This window comes from Cladophialophora immunda (assembly GCF_000835495.1).
Source record: "Cladophialophora immunda strain CBS 83496 unplaced genomic scaffold supercont1.4, whole genome shotgun sequence".
NCBI lineage: Eukaryota > Fungi > Ascomycota > Eurotiomycetes > Chaetothyriales > Herpotrichiellaceae > Cladophialophora > Cladophialophora immunda.
This window is the reverse complement of record NW_015622544.1, coordinates 3,627,109-3,647,883: the sequence shown is the minus strand read 5'-3', so window position 1 is coordinate 3,647,883 and position 20,775 is coordinate 3,627,109. Positions and strand designations below refer to the sequence as shown.

Sequence of the window (20,775 nt, the reverse complement as noted above, 5' to 3'; positions counted from 1 at the left end):
ACACACTAGGTCGTTAACTTCCCCGGTATTCCCTAAGAGGACCGTCAAGAAAGTGTCTACGTTGGAACGCTCACAGAGGGGGTTCTGCTGCGTTGGCTTCATTGCTCTTCATGCCATAACCGACACCACTGAACGGTATCTCGCAATGCATATAGCCCCAACTTTCAAGTTTTCTTTCGTCTGTCTCTGTCCATACCTACATAGCGACCAGGAAGCCCGGAGGAAACCACCAATCAGTCCTCCTTCATCAACTCGGCAATCCTCGCATTCATAAACTCGGTGTCCTCCGGGTTCAATCCACCACCGGCGACGTGGCCCCAGACACTCTCGATGACGGCCAGGCGGCCGCGCCGGAGGTGCTTCATCTCGATCTCCGAGTCCTCGGGCGGGAAGTACTGGTCGGTGCGGCAGGGCATGAGGAGGACCCTGGCCTGGATGCCGGCGAGGGCGGTGGTGTAGAGGTTGTCGTCGGGGACCTTGCCGCCGAGGTCGCTGAGGACCTTCTCTCCCTCGCCGCCGGGGATCACGGTGCCGACGTCGCCCATCTGCCACATGCGGGCCAGCACGAGCAGGTCCTCGGCGTCCCAGCCCAGGTAGCCCTGCTCGCGCAGCTGCATCCACGCCTCGACGCTGGCCGGGTGGCCGTCCATCTGGGTGAAGCAGCGCTCGCGGAACCACGCCGTGCTGGTCAGCCAGGCGCCGTAGGCGCGGGCGAAGGCGCGCAGGCCCTTCTTGGGCACGACCTCCTTCAGGTTGATGCCGACGTTCTCGCCGCGCGCGATCTTGTCCTTCATGGCCCGCCACGCGATATAATCGATCGAGCTGGTCAGCGCGGCGATGGGGCCCTCGAGGAAGGCGTAGTTGTGCAGCGACGTGCGCGCCGCCGAGCAGATGACCACGATCCGCTTGACGACGTCCGGGTACATGACCGCCCAGTGGTACGCCTGCTGGCCGCCCATGGAGAAGCCCACGACCGCCTCCAGCGGCGTCGACACCCGCAGGTGCTGCGTCACCAGCGCGTGCTGCGCCCGCACCACGTCCTCGTACCGCAGCTCGCCCGGCTCCGGGAAGAAGGCCTTGTTGGACGGGCTCGCGCTCTCGCCGTTGCCCAGCATCGCCACCACCACCACGTGGTAGGGCGCCAGCGCGTCAAACGGCGCCGACGTGAAGGTGAGCGTCGTGTTGATGAGGCCCGAGTAGCACGTGGGGATCAGCACGACGCCCGCCGTCGACGCCGGGTTGTAGCTGCGATATGCCACCCGCACATCGTGCAGCGTCGTGCCGCTCGAGAAGGAGAGGTCGTCGATCGAGTAGAACTCGACGCCCGTCGGGTCGTAGTTCTGCCCGTTCATGGCGTTTCTGTGATTCAGCGGTGCTGTCCTTGAATTGATATATACACTAGTAGCGCCCCAGCATGGACAATCCGTGGATCGAGTAGCGAGTCCTAACCCCTCCGGTTGACGAGATGATCAAATCCTCTCCCAGATATCGATTGACGATCAGACCTTCTTTCGGGTCTCACGCAAGCAAAGCCTGTTGAGTCTAGCACGATAGAAAGATGGCACCGAGGGGCAGGAGATGCGATGATGCAACTCGACGAGAATCAGCAAAGGGATCGACGCTCTTCTCCGCTTTTCACAGCCATTGGAACGAGAGAAGCAGAGAAAGACTGGCTGAGGCTGAGGCTGAGGATGAGGATGGAGAGCATCTCTGTTCGAACCTCATTAACTGGAGGCAGGTCATACTGTCGTTAGCCTGATCAAGAACGCCAAACGATGCAAAGTCCAACCACGCCTGATGCCAACAATGTATATACAATGGTCGCAATGCCAACAACCGCCAGAAGAAGCCAGCCAATGCATCTCAAATTTCCAAAACTCGCCTCGTCGACCGCTGCCTCGATTGCCTCGTCCGTATCAACTTCAGCTCTTCCCCGAGCAGTCTCGCTTCTCTCCATTGTTCCTCCATGTTGCTCATGCGGATGGCAGCGATCACGGCAAGCACACCGGCACGCAGCTTCTCCACCGGCTTCAGCTTGACCTCGTACTTGCGTTTGTCCATGGCCACCCCCATTTCTCCCAATATATGCAGATCGACTTGGTTGCTATCGATTTCGTTAGTGTACAGGACTGAGGAACAGTATCAAAGAGGACAACTTACCACTCGACCCTCACAGCCTCGCCCTGCTCAAGGAATGCCTTGCTCCATGCCAGATCCTTTCGCAGACGTTCTTCCCTTCTACATTTCGCCTTCAACCAGATAATCTCCTTGACCAGGCCCTTCATCTCCTTGGCGCGAATCTCATCTTTGCTGGACTTGCCAGATGTGAGCCGCTCTAGCATATCTTCATACTTCGTCTGCAGCGCCTCAAGCTCGTTCTCCACGGCTTCGGCCTTCTTGTTGGCCACGCTGCGCTCTTCCCGAAGACGTCGGAGCTGATACTTCATCTCCCGCGCTTCATCGTCGCGAACCGAGATTCGCATGGACAAGTCGTTGACTTCTTCCTGCCCCTCCCGCAAGCGTTTGAGTTGCGCTTTCAGATCGTTAATCTGTCTATCACGTTTGCGGATGCTTGAGGAGAGGTGTTGTGTCTCGCCATCCTTGTCGCGGAGATGGTTGAGCTGCTCCTGCAGTTCATCAACAAGGTCGTTCTGCTCCGCAATCTTTGCACTCAAGGATTCAACCTCTGCAGTACGAGATCTGATCTGAGTCTGCAGGACGGCCAACTGACCCTCATCAGTGGAAGCACGACGGGCAGTGCGCTTCAAGTCGCGATTTTCAGAGCTCAACACTTGCACTTCGGCTCGAATGTCGACGAGCTCTTGTCGGAGCCTTGCGACTTCTTTCGAGTGTGAAGGAGGAGGTGAGACCGACGGTGATTTGGCTTTGTATTGCGCAAGCTTGGCCTCGTGCAGCTCACGTTCGAGCTCGTTGACCTGCATCTTCAAGTCCCGGTTGGCTGCTTTGAGATCTGTTTCTCTTTTGGTAGCTGCTGTTTCGTTCTTTCTTGCTTCGACCAAGTCGTGTCTGAGGCCGGAAGTATCTCCAGTTGGAGAAGCCACAGTCTTCGAATGGTTGTCAAGCATCCCCTCCAGGTCTTTGACTCGAGTCTCCAGGCGAGAGACCTTGTTCTTTGCGGACGTCAATTCGCGATCTCTGTTCTCTGCGTTGAGAATCTTCTGGTTCTGGAGTGAATCTATCTCCGCATTCAGGCGATCCTCTTCCTTGCTCGCTCGCTCAAGCTCGGCGTTGATCTCATCTTCCAATGCTTGGTTAGCTTCATGGAGATTGTCGCGCTCGGTTGTCAAACGCGCAATGTCTTTCTCGAGCTTAAGTTTGATACGCTTCAGCTCTCGCTTCTCTTGGTCGACACTGAATGTGTCGTCGTTGGATTTCGAAACAGTTTGGAGTTGGGTCTCGAGGGCGTCACGTTCTTGTTCAGCCTTTTCCAGAGCCATATGCGCGTCCTGCAGGTCGCTACGGAGTTTTGCAAGCTCAGTTTGCAGAGACTGCTTGTCTTGCCGCATCTGCTGGATCTGAGCATCCGCGTGGCTGGAGTGTTTTTGCTGTTGTTGCTCCGCGAACTCGTGCTCTTGCTCGATATCCGCCTGCAGCACCTCAATTTCCTCCTCCAACTCAGCCACCTTTTCTCTCAGTGCCGCTTGTTCTCTGATCGAAATCCGCAGCTCTTCTTTGGCGTTGTTGAGCTCCAACCTGTTTTCGTCTGATGCGGTTCGTTTGTGCGCGAGATCTTGTTGAAGCTCCTCAATCTGTTTGGCAAGTACCTTCTCTTCTTGGTGATGTCGTTGCTTCTCACTTTCGAGCGCCGCTTGCAGCTTCATTTCACGGCCATTGATTGTTCCTTGCGCATCTTGGAATTTCTCCACCGTGCGTTGCAGTCCATTGGCTTTCTCCTCCGCTTTCTGAGAAACTGCTTCAAGTGTCCGTTTCTGTGCTTCCCACTCCTCCAAGTCCGCTGCATGGTCTCGCTCTTTTGAATGCACTTCACGGTGTAGCCCGTCGATTTGTTCGTTCAGAAGGTCGATCTCTTGTTTATGCTGCGATCTCAGGATGTTTTCGTTTTGTGCCGAGTGTTGCCTCTCTTCGTCGAGAGCAAGTTCGAGGTCTCGGATCGATTTCTGCGCTCTGGACAAGTCTTTCTGGAGTTCTGCAGATTCCTTCGTCAAAGCATCATGACGTGTTTGCAACAGATCCTTCTCTTCAACCTTGAATTGCAATTCTTTCTCGACGGTCTCCAGTTGTTTGGTCATATTGTTCAATTTGCGTTCAAAAGTATCGCGTTGTTGTTGAGATTGATCATGGTCTTGCTGCAACTTTCGAAGTCCTGATCCTCCTTCCCGCTCTAACTCCCGAACTTTCTCACGCAACTGCCGCTCTGAGTCCGACTTCTGTGCAAATTCGGTCTGCAAGGCATCATGTCGTTCCTGCAAGTCCTGCAAATCGTCCTCGAGTTTATTCGTCTTCTCTTCAAGCTGTCTGCTTAGTCCCTTGGTTGTGAAGGACTTATTCGCCATCTCATCGCGCAGCTCTTCGAGATCTTCCTCGGCTTTGCGCTTTTCGTCGAGAGCTTCTTCCTGGCTTTCCTTTGCTTCTTTTGCTGCTGTCCTTGCTTGCTCGAGATTCTGCTTGAGGTCCTCGATTTCTTGTCGCGCAGACTCCAACTCATCCTCGATTTCAGCGGCATCATTCGACTCCTTGCTTGCCTTTGCTTTTAGAGAGTCGATCTCGTCTTCTCTCTCATCAATCTTCCGGTCCTTATCTCGCAGTTCGGCTTGAAGGTCTTCAATCTCATCTTTCAGCTTGTCGACTGTCGACTTCTCTTGATCTTTGGCAGAATCTCTCTCGTTTTCCAATGCTTTCACCTGTTTCTCTTTTGCTTTCACCTCGGTGCGGAGGGTTTCAAGCTCGATACGGACACTCTCGTCCACTTGTTTCCGTCTGATTCGTTCTTTGAACTCTTCAAGCTGTAGCCTATAGACCTCTGCGTCTTTCTCGGCCTGGGCAATATTCTTCTTGAACTTGTGCAATTCGCGCTGCATTGTGATCCTATTGACCTTCAAATCGGTATTCTCCTTGAGTGCAGCTTGATTGAATTCATTGCCTCGCTTTGACAAAGCCTCCTCCAAGAAATGTATCTTCATCTTTAGGCCAAAATTCTCCTTCTCAATCTTGTCAATAATACTTTCTTGCTCGCGTAACGTCATCATGTTCCCATCATTAACGAGTCCACCGGCATCTCGTCCTGGCAATTGTGCGAGGGGTGTACTCTGGGCACTGCTGCTGATCTGTTGAGGCATGGGAGTATTGTCCATTGCGTTTCCGGCCGAACTTGACGTGTGTTCGCTCGCTAATTGCGATATATCGCTGAGTCTGGGAAGCCCGGGAGTGTAGCCACCTTTGAGGTAGGAAGGAGTCGCCTGAACACCAGGCTTTTTGCTCGACAGGCGGCGTGCGATATTCTTTTTTGTGGCACTTTGCATCAGAGGAGTGAACTCCGAGCGAACCTGGTTGCCATTTGGGAGCAGGCGCAACGGATCTCGTAGGCCAGCTCTGGGGGTTCGGAGGTTGACGCCCTGGGTTTTCGCGTTTCTCATCTGGCTGATCAGGTCACGGTTCTCTGCGGGTGCCGCAAAGGACTTTTCCGGCGAGATCTCCCCAAGGCGATCCAGGCCATTGGTGATGTACGATGCATCGGTCGCTTGCGGTGTGTTGATGTAGTTGGCCATGGTGGGCGGACGTATTTGGGCGCCCAGTGACTGAAGCCGCCACGTTAATTTGAAAGGTACAATGTCAAGGCGAACCACTAACCATACTGCCTTGTATTTGAAGCGATGATGCTTTACAGCACCTCGCGGTTGTTGCTTGTTGTTGTTTAGTCAAAAGAGGAATGGTCGGTGCGGCGGGGCTTGGCACCTGCAGAATGATCTCATTGGCGGGCTGGGCGGGCATTTGGCAAGGCAAATGATTCTCGACTTCGACTTTCCCCTCGCCATCTGCGCAGCCATCTTGAAGGCTACTAAATGTTATAGTCGCGCAAACCCGTCTCAGGATGCCTGCGACAGAGGAAGAAATTGCTTGGTTCCGCTCTACATTTCATCCCATCCCGAAGCCTGCCTTGCCTGATGACTGCATCGAATACTCCCTGTACATAACTTCACCTGCCCTAGATGCAAGCCATGACTCGGAACTGCGACTGCGATTGCGGGAGGTACAGAAGTATGCGACGGAACTTCATCGACAGTATCTGAAAGATTATATCTGGCAGCGCCAAGGTTTCTCCCTGGAGCTGAACAAAGAGGATGGTGAGGTCTGTACGGATTGGACAGGGAAGTCGAGAATAGACTAACAGAGGAGTCAGGACTGAACTTCTTGCGCGGACAAACCGAATATGGCGACTCTGTGGAAGACGAATGGGTCATAGTCTGGCTTCTAAGGGAGCTGACAAAAAAGTTCAATGACCTATGGGTCAAAGTCACCGACAGCGATGGCGAGTTCCTCCTCATCGAAGCCTCCGGTACATTGCCTTCCTGGCTTGAGCCAGATGTTGCCGAAAACCGTGTTTGGATCCATGATGGACAGTTGAAGGTCATCAAGCCAGCGAGCGCCTCGAGAAGTTCAAAGCGAACAGAGGAGAAATTGTCGCTTGCGCAAGCGCGGGAAATCATTCTGAACGAGCCGAAGAGGTTGATGCACTCGATCAGCATGGAGGAAGAAGCATTCTTTCGGCTGCGCAACTATCCCGCTCAAATCTCAGAAAACATGCATCATGCCTTGATAACGATACCACGGAAACTTGCATATTTGCTTCATCAAAAGCCGGCGTACATTGCACCCGCAGTGGAAGCATTCTACCTCAGAGATCCTATCGCGCTCAAACCACTCCAAAACAAAGACAACAAAGATAAATTGATTTTCATACCTCAAGATTTTGTGACAGTGAGCGTCAAGTTCCCTCGCGTGGCATATGCGCAAGTAAAGTCACAGGAATTCCCGGCACCTGCTGTCTTTGCGGACGCCATGCCATCAGGAACGGATCCAAAGGCATATGTTCGCGCCGAAACCGGGATGAAAGTCACTTGTGGATTTGAAATGCTAATCTCGGACTCTCAGTATCAAGATCGACCTGCGGTGCGTGAAATGAAGATGCTCCTAGATGATCTTGAGTCTGGGGATGAGGTGCTACCATCGGATACTGAATTAGCAACGTGGAGTCACCAAGAGGATGATGAGAAGTGGCTCGATATCAGCTTCGACGAACTCGAGAATGAGCTTGCTGGGCGCAAAGGGCACACCGGGGATAGGGGCAAGAAGACCGGCTTTGGCGATAAGGCAGCACAGGAGAATCTACAAAGAATAGTGAAGCAATTTGAGGAGTTCTTGAATGACGACAATGCCGGTCCAGACGGCGCGGGCTTGTTCGGTGAAGGCAGTGATGATGGTGTTGATGATGACGAGCTCGACGAAGATGATGATGAGTTTGACGACGAGGGCGAGGATAAAGAGGCTAGCTTTGGTGAAGACGAATTCAGCAAGATGATGCAGGAGATGATGGGCATGCCACCGGAGGTGATGAAGGAGATTATGATGGGAGAACTTGGCCCGGGTGCCCAGGACCCGGGCCATCGATCCACGCTGAGACCCCCCGCAACCAGGACAGGCCCAGTCCGAGACATGAACAGGATGAATGATGATGAGGTAGACAACGAAGCGGACCTGCTGAGCTTCATGAAACAAATGGAGGCAGAGCTTCGAGGGCATGGTGCACTGGACCTCGGATCGTCCTCCTCTGGCAATAAGCAGAGAGCGATCCAAGCTTCTACGTCAAAGGCTGGGAAGGAGCATGATGAGGAAGACGAAGTTTACGAGTTGTCCTCAGATGAGGACATCGACAATGAAATCGACGTCAACCTGGCGAAGAATCTCTTAGAGAGTCTCAAGGCGCAGGCTGGCAAGGCGGGGCCTGGTGGCAATCTCATGGGCATGATGGGATTGCGGATGCCGAAGGACGAGCCGGATGAAGACGACGACGATAACCAGGCTGGACCCAGCGGAACACAGGGCATGACGGGCGGGATGCCGAGGATTGAAGAGCTGAAGTAGAGTAACAAAACAACATAGGCCGAAAGACTTGAATCTACAACAAATGGCAACCAATTCATATCAATATCCATCCCTCCCTTCAACGACCCCGTACGCACCACCGCCCCGTCCAAACATCTCCCACACGTCCCCGACAATGTCTTCCGGCCGTTCCCACGCCGCAAAATGCCCTCCTTTCTCGTGCTCCCTCTCAAACACCACCTCGCCAACCGTCCTCGTCCACGGACTCGGCAACACGTGGATGTCCCGCGGGAAATGGCTGATCCCGACTTTCACGCCGTTGGACTGGTACGCCCTGAGTTCGTATCGGGTGAGGCGAGTTCCCCAGGGGCCCGAGCGGCCCATTTCGTAGTAGATGCGGCAGGAGGCTGCGGGGCCAGCGGTGCTGAAGTAGTATATGCTGAGCCAGGTACAGATTTCTTCATCGGCTATGGGTCACTTTGGTGTTAGAAATTGATCATTGGCAAGCGGTGTGGGATAAACAAAGAGAAGAATGGGGTGGTAGTTATCTGAAGGTAGGGCGACTGTGTCTTGAGCTGTCTGGTGCGAATGCCGTGTTTTCGTCAGGGATAGAAATGGCTTACTCCAAGGGTATGCGTCCGTCCAGTCATGCAGTTTCTCATAGATCCACGCCAGCAAAGCCACAGGACTGTCGGTCAATGCGTAGCCTATCGTCTGTGGCTTCGTGGACTGGAGCAGGTTATACCCGAACCCTTCTTGGTCGAACCACTCCGTGCGGGAGACACCTTGTTTCTCTCGCTTGCTCAGGCGCCGAAAGAGGGACGAGACGAACAGAACTGGGTGCGTGAAGAGGGTAGGTCGAGTGCCCACGTCCATGTTGAAGTGTGTGGCTTTGCATTGTCGTGGATAGAGGGCGGAGAGGGCGCGGCAGATGTAGTAACCCCAATCGCCTGGCTGGCAGTCAATCTCGTGTCCATGCTGTCTACGGTCGAGGCTGTAGATGGGGATGCCATGCCGTTGAACTTACCACCTTGAGTAACATATTGATCATAACCAAGCCTCACCATCAGCTTATGCAGTGTCTCAGCATACTGCTCGACCGCAAAGCCCCGCTTCTTCGTGCCTTCTGAGAATCCGAAACTGGGCAACGATGGTGCGACGACGTGGAATGACACTTGACCTTGTGTCTGGGTGGATAGAGCATCAATAATTTTAGTGGCCTCTAGAAAATTCCCAGGCCAGCCATGCACGAAAAGCAGCGGAATCGCCCCTTTGGCTGAGCTTTTCTTGTGCAGGAAATGGATATTCAGAGGCTCGTAACCGTCGCACTGGATTGTTGTGACAAAATGAGGCAGCCCGTTGAGTTTCTCCTCGGCTTTTCGCCAGCTGAACTCCCGGAGCCAGTATTTTGTGAGTCGTTGTATATCGGACGATGGGGCACCCATGTCCCATCCTGCAGAGCCTAATTCATCAGGATAGGTGGCATTTTCGAGCTTGGAATTGAGCTCTTGTATTCGAGAGTCGGGGATGTTGATTTGGTAAGGATGAATTGCAGACGACATCTTGTGCTCGTAGTCTGGATCTTGGTGATGAATACTCGGTAGACTTACAGGAATCGCAAGACGATTTGCTTGCGGGAACCTCGACATCACGAAGGACCTCATCGAACCTTTTATAGACGAGTCATCGGGCCATCTCTGATCTCTGTGATCGTCATGATGGACATCAACTCACTGTATCTTCCCCTCGATGTTCTGCCCTCCATGTCGGGGACTTGTACTCAGCACCGCAATACGCACTCGTTAGTCATGGATGCCGGAAAGACTACCAGCTGTGTTATTGTCTCCGCCATGGACAGTTGTGGTAAACAGTCGTGATCTCCGTGACGACTGCCACTAGAAACTCTAGGTGAAATGGTATGGCGATCGCTCTTTGTCAGCTGCGGTAGTAGTACTAACAGACCGCGTATACGATCGTCCCGCTGGCCTCTTTGCCAAGTCGGCGCAAGGACAGTTTCCTGCCATGAATAGGTCCGACTGAGCTGAGGATAGAGACAAGCGACTTGGAGGAACTCGGCCTCTTTACCGTCGAATCGATCTTTTGCATAGACTCGCGGGAAGCAATAGAGCGAGTTTGAGAAGAACTGCTCTCTCACTACGCAAGGAGGGATATTTTTTACGGGAAGATTGCCAAGATGCCCGTCGAGAACATTTCTGTTGGGTGATTGGTGTTTGCTTCAGAAAAGTCCTAGTTCTATTGGTAGAACTATCGAGGGAGGATAGGGAGGACAGATAAATACTTGCTAAGATCATTTGCTTTGTCCAACTATCTACTCGTACTACATATGGTCTTAGTGTTAGAGCCGGTCGGCAGACTTTCCTTGGGCTGGGTGGCTGCTAAATGAGTGACGCCTGACTGCGGCGTCAACTTGCTCCAACTCGCAATTGCCCAACTCTCAACACAATGAGAAGTACAACCACTTATCTGCACCGCGCAAATTTGCGTCTATGTCGCTTGATTTCAAGCGAGGGGAATTTCTTCGCTGGGGTGTCGGCTCAAAATCCCAAGGCCATTAAACCTGGCTAAGTGACGCTGGAAAGATACCCCACATGGACCGTCACCCCTCCAAGGCTGGTTTATGAAGTTGCAAAATGTCGGCTCTCAGAGTGAGCATGGGCTCACTGCACCCCCCTCGAAGCGTCCAGCAAATCACCAAAGCTGCTCAGGACTATGAATATGACGCCCAGATTCCCCTACGATACTGGCTCCGGTCTGCCCAAGCGATGCTGAAAGAGGTCGGTGGCTCCCGGCGTGGCTGTAGTCGCCCCAACACTGACTTTTCTATAGGCAGAGGTATATGTCCGTGAAGGCGACGAAGAGACGACGTACCTTCTGCTTTTCCGACATGCTCACCTTATCCTGTCACAGTTGCCGGCTCACCCGCAAGCAAGGGATAAAGCGAATAAACTGCTGTTGAAAGAGGCGGAGAAAGAAGTCAACGCGAACTTCAAGGTCCTAGATTTGCTGAAGCCCCGAATCAACGAGCGGTATGAGCGCTACGTCAAGCTCATCAAGGAGAGGGAGGCAAGGCGGAGTGCACAGGCGCAGAACCAGTACACCAATGACCCTCCTAGTCCGCGGCCGGCGCAGGCACAAAGGCCCCAACAACTCCAGGCACATGAAAACAAAGAGCTAGCAGTCAGACTCTTGCAGAAGGAGATCTCTAGGAGAGCTGCGAGTCGACAGGCGACCCAGACGTCTGGGAACGATGCAGAGGACCTGTCCCGAAGGCTGCAAGAAATTCGAGCTCGCGTTGAGGGAAGATCAAATTTCTTTTCGCCGGGCTCAGAGACGAGACCACTTGGATCTATGGGCAGCAATGTGACATATCAGTATCCAACCGTTCCCGCGCATCATAATCAGCCTGCGCTAGGCACTCCATCACCTCTCGTATCATCTCCCAGCGTCCCGAGAGGCCTTCCGGTGTCACCTCCTGCATTACCGCCGAAGCCTGGCGGCAGTGTGGCGGGGGTGCCGCCTCGTCCAGAAAAAGTGGCGGATCAACAACCTGCAGCAAGATCACAGACACCGGAACCAGTCCATATTTTTGCCCCTGCAGCCTATCTCGAAAATGGGACGCCATTACGGACCGTATTTCTTCCGCCAACCTTGCGGACGACGTTTCTGAGACTGGCTCACAAAAACACGTTGGCGAATTTGGAGACGTGCGGCTTCCTAGGTGGGACGCTGATCGCCAACGCCTTTTTCATTAGTCGGCTCATTATTCCCTCACAAACGGCGACATCGGATACGTGTGAGATGACGAATGAATCACAGCTCTTTGACTATGTGGACTCGGAGGACCTTATGATTCTCGGCTGGATACATACCCATCCGACGCAGACGTGTTTTATGAGTAGCCGAGACTTACATACCCACGCGGGATACCAGATGATGCTTGCGGAGAGCGTTGCGATTGTGTGTGCGCCGAGCAAAGGAGACACAACCCACGGTGGCGACTGGGGAGTATACCGTCTAACCGACCCTCCAGGAAAGAAGACCATTCTAAGCTGTGAACAGCCAGGAATCTTCCACCCGCACAATGTTGAGAACATCTACACAGACGCGCTCCGACCAGGGCATGTCGTAGAGGCTAGAGGGATGGAATTTGAAGTGGTGGATCTTCGAGATAAGTGATGCCGCCTTGAGGCCTGACGGTGGAAAGCCTGGCTCGCAACAATGTGCCAAAAATGGGCTACAATGGGTCGGTCTATTTGCATGGGGCTTTCGAACTCAGATATGGGGCAAGGGATTACAATCAACAACTGCACGCACAAGGTGCTGGGACGCGACTTGCTTATATCTTCTTGGCTTGATATTGGCATTGATGCACGCCGTATGGAGTGCTGGCTGATTGTTATGGAGATGAATAGATGATTGTGTGTTGTGATGGCCTCGAGGACAAGTTACCCGGTACTCCATATATGTTCCAGAAATACCTGCTCGATTGCAAGCCATGGCGCACAACTTCGCGGGTGTCAGCGGAGTCTACACCCAGCCAAGCCAGATTCTGCCTTGCACATGTCCTTTCTAATCTTCTTTCCCTTCTGCAAACCATCGTTGTGCATGCTGAACATGGGTATGTGAGAACCCAGCTATCAAGCGAAATCAAGCCGCGGACAAGCCACCAAACGCCACCGCTCTGATCATGCCAGAAGAGGCGCGCACCAACACCTCACAACACTGTCAGCCGCCAATCGGATAAAGATGAGGACCGAGATACGACGCGGCCTCCTGCCAGCTTTCCCTTGATGCCACAGAAAGTGTGAAGCAGTCGAGGCGTCTCGTTGTGCTCCTAGCCCAAAGCCCCTCCACGCCATCCACAGCGCCATACCCGGACGCCACTCAGCGATTTCAAACTGGGGCTGACGGAAGTCCTAAGTGCGGCGTGAGCAAATCAGAGCCAACGTTGCGATGCAAGGCCGCGCACACCAATGCAGGAACATATGACTATTCCCTGGTGCCTCGGCAGGATCTTGGAGTCAGAAAAAAAGGCTGTTGTTTGTGCTTGTCGAGAAGAGAAGGGATAACATCGCGTTGAGTAGCCTGCGCCAACAACGGCTCTACACAAACTCTTTGCACCAGGGAATTGGCCTCGATCAAAATAGAATTGAGCATCCAGGCTCCAATCCACTCCATTGAGATTCGAGATGAAGACACGGATACAAAGGTTTGGCAGGGAAGTCAAGATAACGTGGGCGAAAGTGGCTTGTCAGGTGGCTTGCAGGGGATTGGACATGTCAGTCGACGGTACCTGGCTAAGCTGAGCCGGGGGGCAGCACGCCGCCTGAAGGGGTTAGAGACTGGGGCTTTGGGGGGCACCACCAAGCCTAAAGCATCGATAGGCGTTTGACAACCAATTTCCGAGGGGAGCCATTTTCTGCTGCCGCTGTTTCTTCTGTGTGCAGGCCTCCTCTTCGCTGCTCAGCTTCCACGGTGCATGCTCCAATCCACCCCTGCCAATGCCCTTACGTGCTACCGAGGGCCCTTTCGCCATTTGGCCCAATATTGCCTAGAGAACCAATTGAAACATCAAGCCCTGCTCCCCTAGTGTCACCCAGCACCTCCTCTTTCCCGGGTCGCGTAAGGCAGCGCAATTGCCCCGTCGCAGACTCGCAGGCCAGTGCTCCATCGATCCTGATTCCCTTCCCTTCCCAAGTCTTGTGACTCTTCCTCTCTCCATCCTGCACCACCGCAGAAACAAACCACCACATTCCTTTCGACCTGCACAACAACCTCACCACATCGCCATCGAGGCAACGTGCAACCGCACATTCTACGCCGTCCAGACGCCCGCCGCGTCTCAATTGACACCTCCTTCTTACACTCGCTCAGCTTCCATTACTGCTTTGATCGACTTCTCAGGGGCCGTGGTGTGTCAAGTCTGAAACGCAACTTGCATTCCCAGCCAAGCTCCCCTTTTACTCTTCAGACAGACCCGAAGACGGACCTCCCTAGAAGATCGTAAACACTTCCATCTCGCTTTATCCTTTGATGTATAATCGGGGACCTGGTTGCTGAAGGTTAACAAAAGAGCACGGGAGAAAAAATAGCAGTGCGGGTCACTGCTGTGAAGGAGAACAAAGAAATTCTAGCTGCGCCTTTCCCAGTGACTGGCCTTCACCTAGATTTGACCGGGTTACACGACGAGGCACCACCTGATCGAACCTTGATCAACTTGAACCTCACCGCTTACAACCTCACATCTTTCGATCTACACGTCTTTGTCGAGTCGAATCGAGTCGAAGAGCCGCAACACGGTGATTTCTTCGACGCATCGACATATCTTGAGCCGCGTTGTTTTTTCAGACTCTCTCACCAACAGCATCGCGAATCATGGCACGATCACTCCTACGAGCCGTCGCTCTGGCTTCGGCTCTCGCTCTTTTCACAGCACCAGTATCAGCTCAATCAGGATCCTCAACTGCGACGTCCACAAATGCCCCTAAAGCGATCACTACACTAGGCTGCTACGACCACCCAGACCCTCTCACCTCTCAGGGTGACTACACGTTCCAAACTTCAGGTTACTGTCAAGGAGTCTGTGTGCAGCTGAACAAGCCCGTGATGGCCATAACTGGAGGATCGACGTGTTATTGTGGTGACGAATTGCCAGCCTTGGACACTGAAGTGGACCCGGACAGTTGCAACTCGCCATGCAACGGCTACTCTCAGCAGACCTGTGGTGGCATTGGCTTCTGGCAAGTGTATCTTACGGGTTTGACCGCCGACGTTGAAACTGCCCCGAACAGTACCAGCAGTTCGAGCAGCTCAACCGCTACGCAATCTGGAGGCTCAAGTACAAGCCAGCCTGCAGTTGTTACCAAACCGGGCGAGACCATCGTTGTGACGGCTTCAGCTATGGCTTCAGCCGACAAATCATCCGGCGGAACCAGCAAGGTCGGCATTGCCGTTGGCGTCGTTGTTGGCGTCGTTGGCCTCTCTGGGATCATCGGAGGTGTCCTCCTGTACTTGAGACACAAGAGGAACCGTGAAATTGAAGAAGAGCACCGTCGTAATGCGGCGGTCAGTTCGTTCGTCGGATCAGGGAAATCAGACAAATCATCCACTGACCAGCGCCTTGACCCCTCTATCTACTCACACCGTCGACAAAGTATTGGCAGCATCGCCGATGAACGAGATTTCTCCAGGAGGATATTGCAGGTATGTTGGCTTTTGGCCGTGATAACAGCTTATCCAAACCACTAACATTTCCTAGGTGCGAAATCCGGATCGAGAGTCAAAGTCATCTGCAATGGCTTAGTAGCAAGTGAACATGGACTTGGTCCCGCTACCGATACGAGGCAATGCGGGTTGTACACCACGGCATGGACACGAGAACACTCATCTGAGGTTGGCATATACCGCCAGTCTGCTATGAGTCTTTTTCACTTATGTCGAGACTGCTGGATACCCAACATCATCAATAACAACACTCAACCACACGCACACTGACGACTGAATACTACGATCCAGACACAACCGCCCCGACCACACTCTCACTCTCTGCATTTCAGCAACACAATTGAAATGATGAACGATCCTTACCCGACAGCACCGTCCAGTTTCTTACTCTCTTTTGCTGTTTGTTTTAGATTTTAGACCCAGTTCAGGTGGTCGATGGCATAGCTTTGGCGTCGGTGGTTTGTTTGAGTGCACGGGGGATGTTCCTGCTGCTGGGGAGGGCTGACAAAGGTCGGAGGAGAAGGAGAAGAGTTAGGGCTGGGGTGGCTTCTCACAACTTGCATCCCCATGCCTGCATTACTATTGAGGGTGCCGTGAGCAGTGGTTTTCAGGCATCGTCACGCGAGAAGGAAAGGGAACCAAAGAGAACCCACCAACTAATATTTGCATGAGCAAGGGCGAAGTATTGACTGTATTTCGTCCCCCAAAATCTTATCGCGAGCGTAATGTCTTATAGGAGGCAAGCATCGGAGGCAGTGGAAGAGGGCGAGAGATATCCCAGGATGTCTTGTGGGAATGACCAGGGAAGACGGATTCGGGTCCGACCAACACACATGGCGGTTTGGTCACATCGTGTCACGAAGTCATGGCATGGCTCCGGGGGCTTGCTGTGTGTAAGTGTAGATAGAGATTTTCCTGCCTGTTTTTGTATCACCACCACCACTACAGTACCACCAACAATTCATTGCCCAACCACATTCGCAGAGCTTATTACAGAAGATACCTACGTATGTATGTATATATGTATGTACCCGCGGCTGCTCGGCCCTGAGCATACCTGGTATCTAAATCTGCATCCCTTGTGACAATCTACGTACGCTCCCCGCTCCACCTTCTGTCACGGTCATCTCGCGCCCTGGGCCTCTTCGTCTCCTTCCAGCTCCTGCGTCGCAGGAGCATTTAAATATGTGTATAAATACATACCTGATATATACCCCGTACTGTCCTTTCTCTATTACTATTTTTCGTTCAAGGGAGGGAGCGAGGCCGGGTTTCATCAGGCACGTGACGGAGAGTCGAGGAGGCCCGCGACAGAGCGCCGCGGGCGCCACGAGAATCGGGGCTCAGTACTAACTAGAGCATCATGCGTCGAGTAGTCTCAGCATCCCCAGAGAGGGAATCAACAATCCAGGTTTGCCGTTGTGACCAGTCCGGGTGTGAAGTTGTACAACGGCTTGTAGAGTCAAGGTCCAATGTCCAGGGACCACGGCGAAGATAATTTGTCGATTGATTGGGTGATTGGTTCGTCTACCGTGGAGCGGTCTGCCTGTATGGTCATCTGTACTGAATAGAGAGAGATCTCGAACCTCCAGGGGGTAATGCGAGTCTATAGTTCCAAACCTCATAACGCGATAGAAGGGTGGGTCCAGTGTAGGCCGCCTTGGAGGGTTGCATCTCGATTGTCAAACGTCATAAGGACATGGCATCGAGGACTCTGAAGCCCAGGACTTGGGGGTTTAGAAACGAGTTTCTTGCCGAGTCCGCCGCCTCGCCCTTACAGCGCAGTCAAAGATGACGATTCGGCCGCCGTGTTTTGTTGGTTGGAATGAGCGGTCATCAAGCCCAAATTTGCTCCGATACCTACTCTCCGGGTAGTCGTACACCCAGTCATCCGGGACTCGGAGGACTTCCTGTCCTTCCCAAGCTCTCAGCTTCTCCCAGCGAACATGTAACCATCGGGATCCGAGCTGTGCGTCGGATATCGCATGGCAGAACGCTTTCAATCGATTTTCCCCGGCTCCGGATTGATTGTGTCTCCCGAAGAATTTCTGGCCGATTCTCAGCCTGGCCGCAGCAGCTTGACCACCTGTCTCGCCTTCGACCAGATACGAGCCCTTTTCGACGGTGGAGATCAGGTCTTCTCACCCGGGGCCTTCAGCGTCCATTTCGGCTCCCTTCTCAAGGGCGCGTTTGATCCCGTACGCATTCAACATCGCCACCGCGCATTGGATGGCATTTCCAAAACAAAAAAAAGGGGTTCTCTGGCATGTAGATCCAATTCCGTGTCGAGCAGGAAATCAAAAATAGGGTTGTTGTGCATGGCGACTGCTGTTTGATAGGCAGGAAGGCTGAATGTATCCAACGTTTGGGGAAGCAATGATACCAACGTGTTCAAGAAGCTCGAATCGTTCATATGGCCCGTCTTCTCACCATAACGAATCGTCACGGCCGCGATCAGCGGTGAGAATCTTTCCTTCTCACAAGGTGCAATGACCTCCGGTGTACGCAATAACACCCCAAGGGTTTCAGGCAGGCCTAGCGCTATACATATATAGATAGCGTCGTGAAACAACTCGTCTTCGACGAAAGGGTCCGCTCCAAACGACAGAAGAGCCTTTGTCACTGAATCCCCCTATCTGAATCGTGACAGAGAGCATACCTGACTTAGGATTGTAACTTTCGTGCCCCGACCATCAGTTATTGTAGTCGTTAGATATTCTGGGGCCTGCGAGATAATAAATTGCAACAGTTCCAACCACCCAAAGGCCATTGCAACATGTATTGGTGGATCTCTAGAGAAGAGGGGGGGGGGGGGTGCGGGATTAGTATTGATTGCCTTCGTAGGACATTGTAAGCTTCTTGCCACAACGAAGATTCGCGAGGTATTTCTGGTCTCTTCTGGCTTTGCGTGGCCTCAGGACTTGGCTCAACAAGGCTTTTAGGAATAGCAGGCTTCCCCCCGGGGGGGGGGGGGACTTTGCGGATTTATTGCCGGAGAACTTTGCTATCAAGCGGTGAAAGCCAAACTCCTTTCGCGGCATAGTTTTGACTCAGGGGAATGAGGAAGAACAAGCTCACGACGACTAAAGTTGTTGCTCGGGAGGATTCACTTCACACGACAACGGCTGAACACAAGCTGTTGAGATGAGCGTAGCGAGATGGAAGGAGGAGAGCTGAAACCTGCAGCAGAGTCTCTACCCCGCTCATTGTGGCTGAATTTAGAGCAAGGGGGCTGAAAGAAGTCGTCCTGAAATCCATTCGAGGTGGTTTCCATTGGAGGCTGGGAGACGCACGAGCTGGGAACCTGGCGACGCCGGACCTTGGACACCTAGCAAGCTGGCGAGGACGAGGCCAAAGGTGAAGGGCGAGGCGGGCCGGTGAGTATTATGATAGATATAACTATACTATTACTAACTCTATAGCCCCCCCTATATATATACTTAATCTATTAACGGAGCTAAAGACTCCTCTACCCCTTTTAAGACCTCCTAGAGCCCTTAGAAGCTCCCCTTCGAAGGTATAGATAGACCTATATAGGTCGAGAGGGAGCCTCTAGTTCTCTTGGAGGCTCCTCGTCTTTCGTCTTATACTTCATAGTGTACTAGATAGTAATATTATTGTCAGAACCCCTCCGAGAGCCTTCCCGACCCTTCCAAAAGCCCTTTCGATTACTCTAAAGGCCTTTCCATCCCTCCGTGCTTCGCCCCTGATATATCCGATAGTCCCTTGCTCAGTGTGTTGTTTGGAGCTGTCCCTAATACGTGGGTCCTTGGTGTGAGTCATGCGAATTCGGGGGCGCATTCGGCGTTCAATAGCTTCCTGGGTCACTGGATACTAAGAAGAGCAGATTTTAATTGAAAACTTAAAAAATCGCCATATTTTCACGATAGTAGACGCCATTTCTGCAGGCCTAAAAGAGGGATGCTGAGTTTTCTCTGGTAGCTTAGTATAGTACCCCTGTATTTGCTGTTGGACTGTTGCGTGTCAAGAGCGTCTCTATACTATCACAGGAGTGTAACAACAAGGGATATGTAACGACTTTGAGACTATCTCTCGTTTCCACGAAACCTTCTGGCTCACAGCCAAATCTATATAGAGCGAGAAGGTCGCGCTAGATAGATAGGACAGATAGCAATCAATGCATTTTCACTCCAAGCATGTTCATTCAATCATTTGCTCTTAATCTAGACAGGGTCAGAGTCTCAGAGAGAATCAGCAACCTAACCTCAATACTCTCTCGTGGTCTTGACTCTGGCGAAGCGAATTTTGATCTGAAGGAGGCATGAGGGACCCCTGTTTAGGAGAACTCAGAAGCAGCGTTTAAGTATCCCGGTCCAGCATCTTTTCTCTCCAACGGCGCACCAAATTTTCCCTCTTGCACTTCCGATTTCAGCACGACTTCCCGAATGAAGATCCTCGCCAGCAAGTTCGCGGCCCTTAGCCCGATAATCACGGACATTCTCAAAATCTTGGGCATCCCTTGTGTCTCATTCGGCGTTCTGCACAATGATGAGGTGGTCTACAAAGCCTCTTTTGGCTTCGCTGATGTCGAGCGAGGAGTTTCCTGCGACAGCGACACGACTTTCGTTTTAGGCTCGCTTAGCAAAGCCATGACAGCCGCCTTATTGTCGTCCTTTGTTGATGACAGTTCTTTGTCGTCCTGGGACGTCCCATTGAGGACCATCCTACCCGAATTCAATCGTTCCGATGTGTACGGTGGCATCACGGTTGCCGATCTCCTGTGCCGCCGGACCGGGTTTGCTGCTCTTGACTCTCTGTGGCTGGCATCAGAAAATGTGCCTTTCCTTCCGAAATCACAGGCGACTCAGATCCTAAATCACGCCCCAGGGGTCCGACCTTTTCGAGGCTATTTCATCTACAACAACTTTGCCTATGAAGTACTGGGCCAGATACTTGAGAAGCTCTCTGGTGCTACACTCAGTGAAGTTCTCTAGAATCGACTGCTTAACCTACTCGGCATGAGAAGAACATATTACACTGGGGAGATCCGCGACAACGAGGCGAAGCCATATGCGGCCCTCGAAAATGCATCTGTCGTTCAACTTGCGCCAGCGCTAAGGGGTAAAAACGTGTTGATGGGGCCAGCAGGAGGAATTCGAAGCTCCGTTGGTGACCTCCTGTCTCTTTACAGGGCCTTCATACAAGCCGCTCGCGACGAATTGACGTTCGCTTTCCAGGAAGATCAGTCGACTAAACCAAAGCACCCCCTCAAGGCCGTACGCGACCTCTGGCAAGGACGCCTCCCCTTGCCATCACGCTCGCTGAGAGAGCATTCATACGCATTCGGTTGGGCACGAGCCCAGCTTCCCGGCATCCTATCTCCCGGGGACAATGGACCGAGCGAGCTAAAGCCGCTGGTAGGAACAGGTGCGCCGTCCCGGATAGCCCTTTACCACGGCGGGAGCATTCCCGGCCACAACAATTACA

At 52.8% G+C, this 20,775-nt stretch overlaps 6 protein-coding genes across 6 annotated transcripts; 3 read left to right on the top strand and 3 right to left on the bottom strand.

The window, feature by feature from the left end:
* Window positions 1-6: 6 nt before the first annotated feature.
* Window positions 7-1,563, bottom strand: PV07_07625 (uncharacterized protein). The gene has a single exon (XM_016394726.1). It carries the CDS (start codon window positions 1,350-1,352, stop codon window positions 234-236), a length of 1,119 nt encoding a protein of 372 aa, XP_016248145.1. The 5' UTR covers window positions 1,353-1,563; the 3' UTR covers window positions 7-233.
* Window positions 1,564-1,708: 145 nt separating this feature from the next.
* On the bottom strand, window positions 1,709-5,842 carry PV07_07624 (uncharacterized protein). The gene is made up of 2 exons (XM_016394725.1): window positions 2,161-5,842; window positions 1,709-2,104 (listed from the first exon to the last, which is right to left on the bottom strand). The coding sequence occupies exons 1-2, from the start codon at window positions 5,745-5,747 to the stop codon at window positions 1,864-1,866; spliced, it is 3,828 nt and encodes a 1,275-aa protein (XP_016248144.1). The 5' UTR covers window positions 5,748-5,842; the 3' UTR covers window positions 1,709-1,863.
* A 177-nt stretch (window positions 5,843-6,019) lies between these two features.
* Window positions 6,020-8,212, top strand: PV07_07623 (uncharacterized protein). Its single transcript, XM_016394724.1, has 2 exons — window positions 6,020-6,328; window positions 6,380-8,212. Exon 2 carries the CDS (start codon window positions 6,709-6,711, stop codon window positions 8,119-8,121), a length of 1,413 nt encoding a protein of 470 aa, XP_016248143.1. The 5' UTR covers window positions 6,020-6,328; window positions 6,380-6,708; the 3' UTR covers window positions 8,122-8,212.
* PV07_07622 (uncharacterized protein) lies at window positions 8,182-9,644 on the bottom strand (the record flags this gene model as incomplete). The annotated part of the gene is made up of 3 exons (XM_016394723.1): window positions 8,182-8,549; window positions 8,706-9,032; window positions 9,110-9,644. The coding sequence occupies 3 exons, from the start codon at window positions 9,642-9,644 to the stop codon at window positions 8,182-8,184; spliced, it is 1,230 nt and encodes a 409-aa protein (XP_016248142.1).
* An 887-nt stretch (window positions 9,645-10,531) lies between these two features.
* On the top strand, window positions 10,532-12,657 carry PV07_07621 (uncharacterized protein). Its single transcript, XM_016394722.1, has 2 exons — window positions 10,532-10,877; window positions 10,930-12,657. Exons 1-2 carry the CDS (start codon window positions 10,734-10,736, stop codon window positions 12,277-12,279), a joined length of 1,494 nt encoding a protein of 497 aa, XP_016248141.1. The 5' UTR covers window positions 10,532-10,733; the 3' UTR covers window positions 12,280-12,657.
* A 928-nt stretch (window positions 12,658-13,585) lies between these two features.
* Window positions 13,586-16,389, top strand: PV07_07620 (uncharacterized protein). The gene is made up of 2 exons (XM_016394721.1): window positions 13,586-15,306; window positions 15,362-16,389. The coding sequence occupies exons 1-2, from the start codon at window positions 14,479-14,481 to the stop codon at window positions 15,404-15,406; spliced, it is 873 nt and encodes a 290-aa protein (XP_016248140.1). The 5' UTR covers window positions 13,586-14,478; the 3' UTR covers window positions 15,407-16,389.
* Window positions 16,390-20,775: the final 4,386 nt, after the last annotated feature.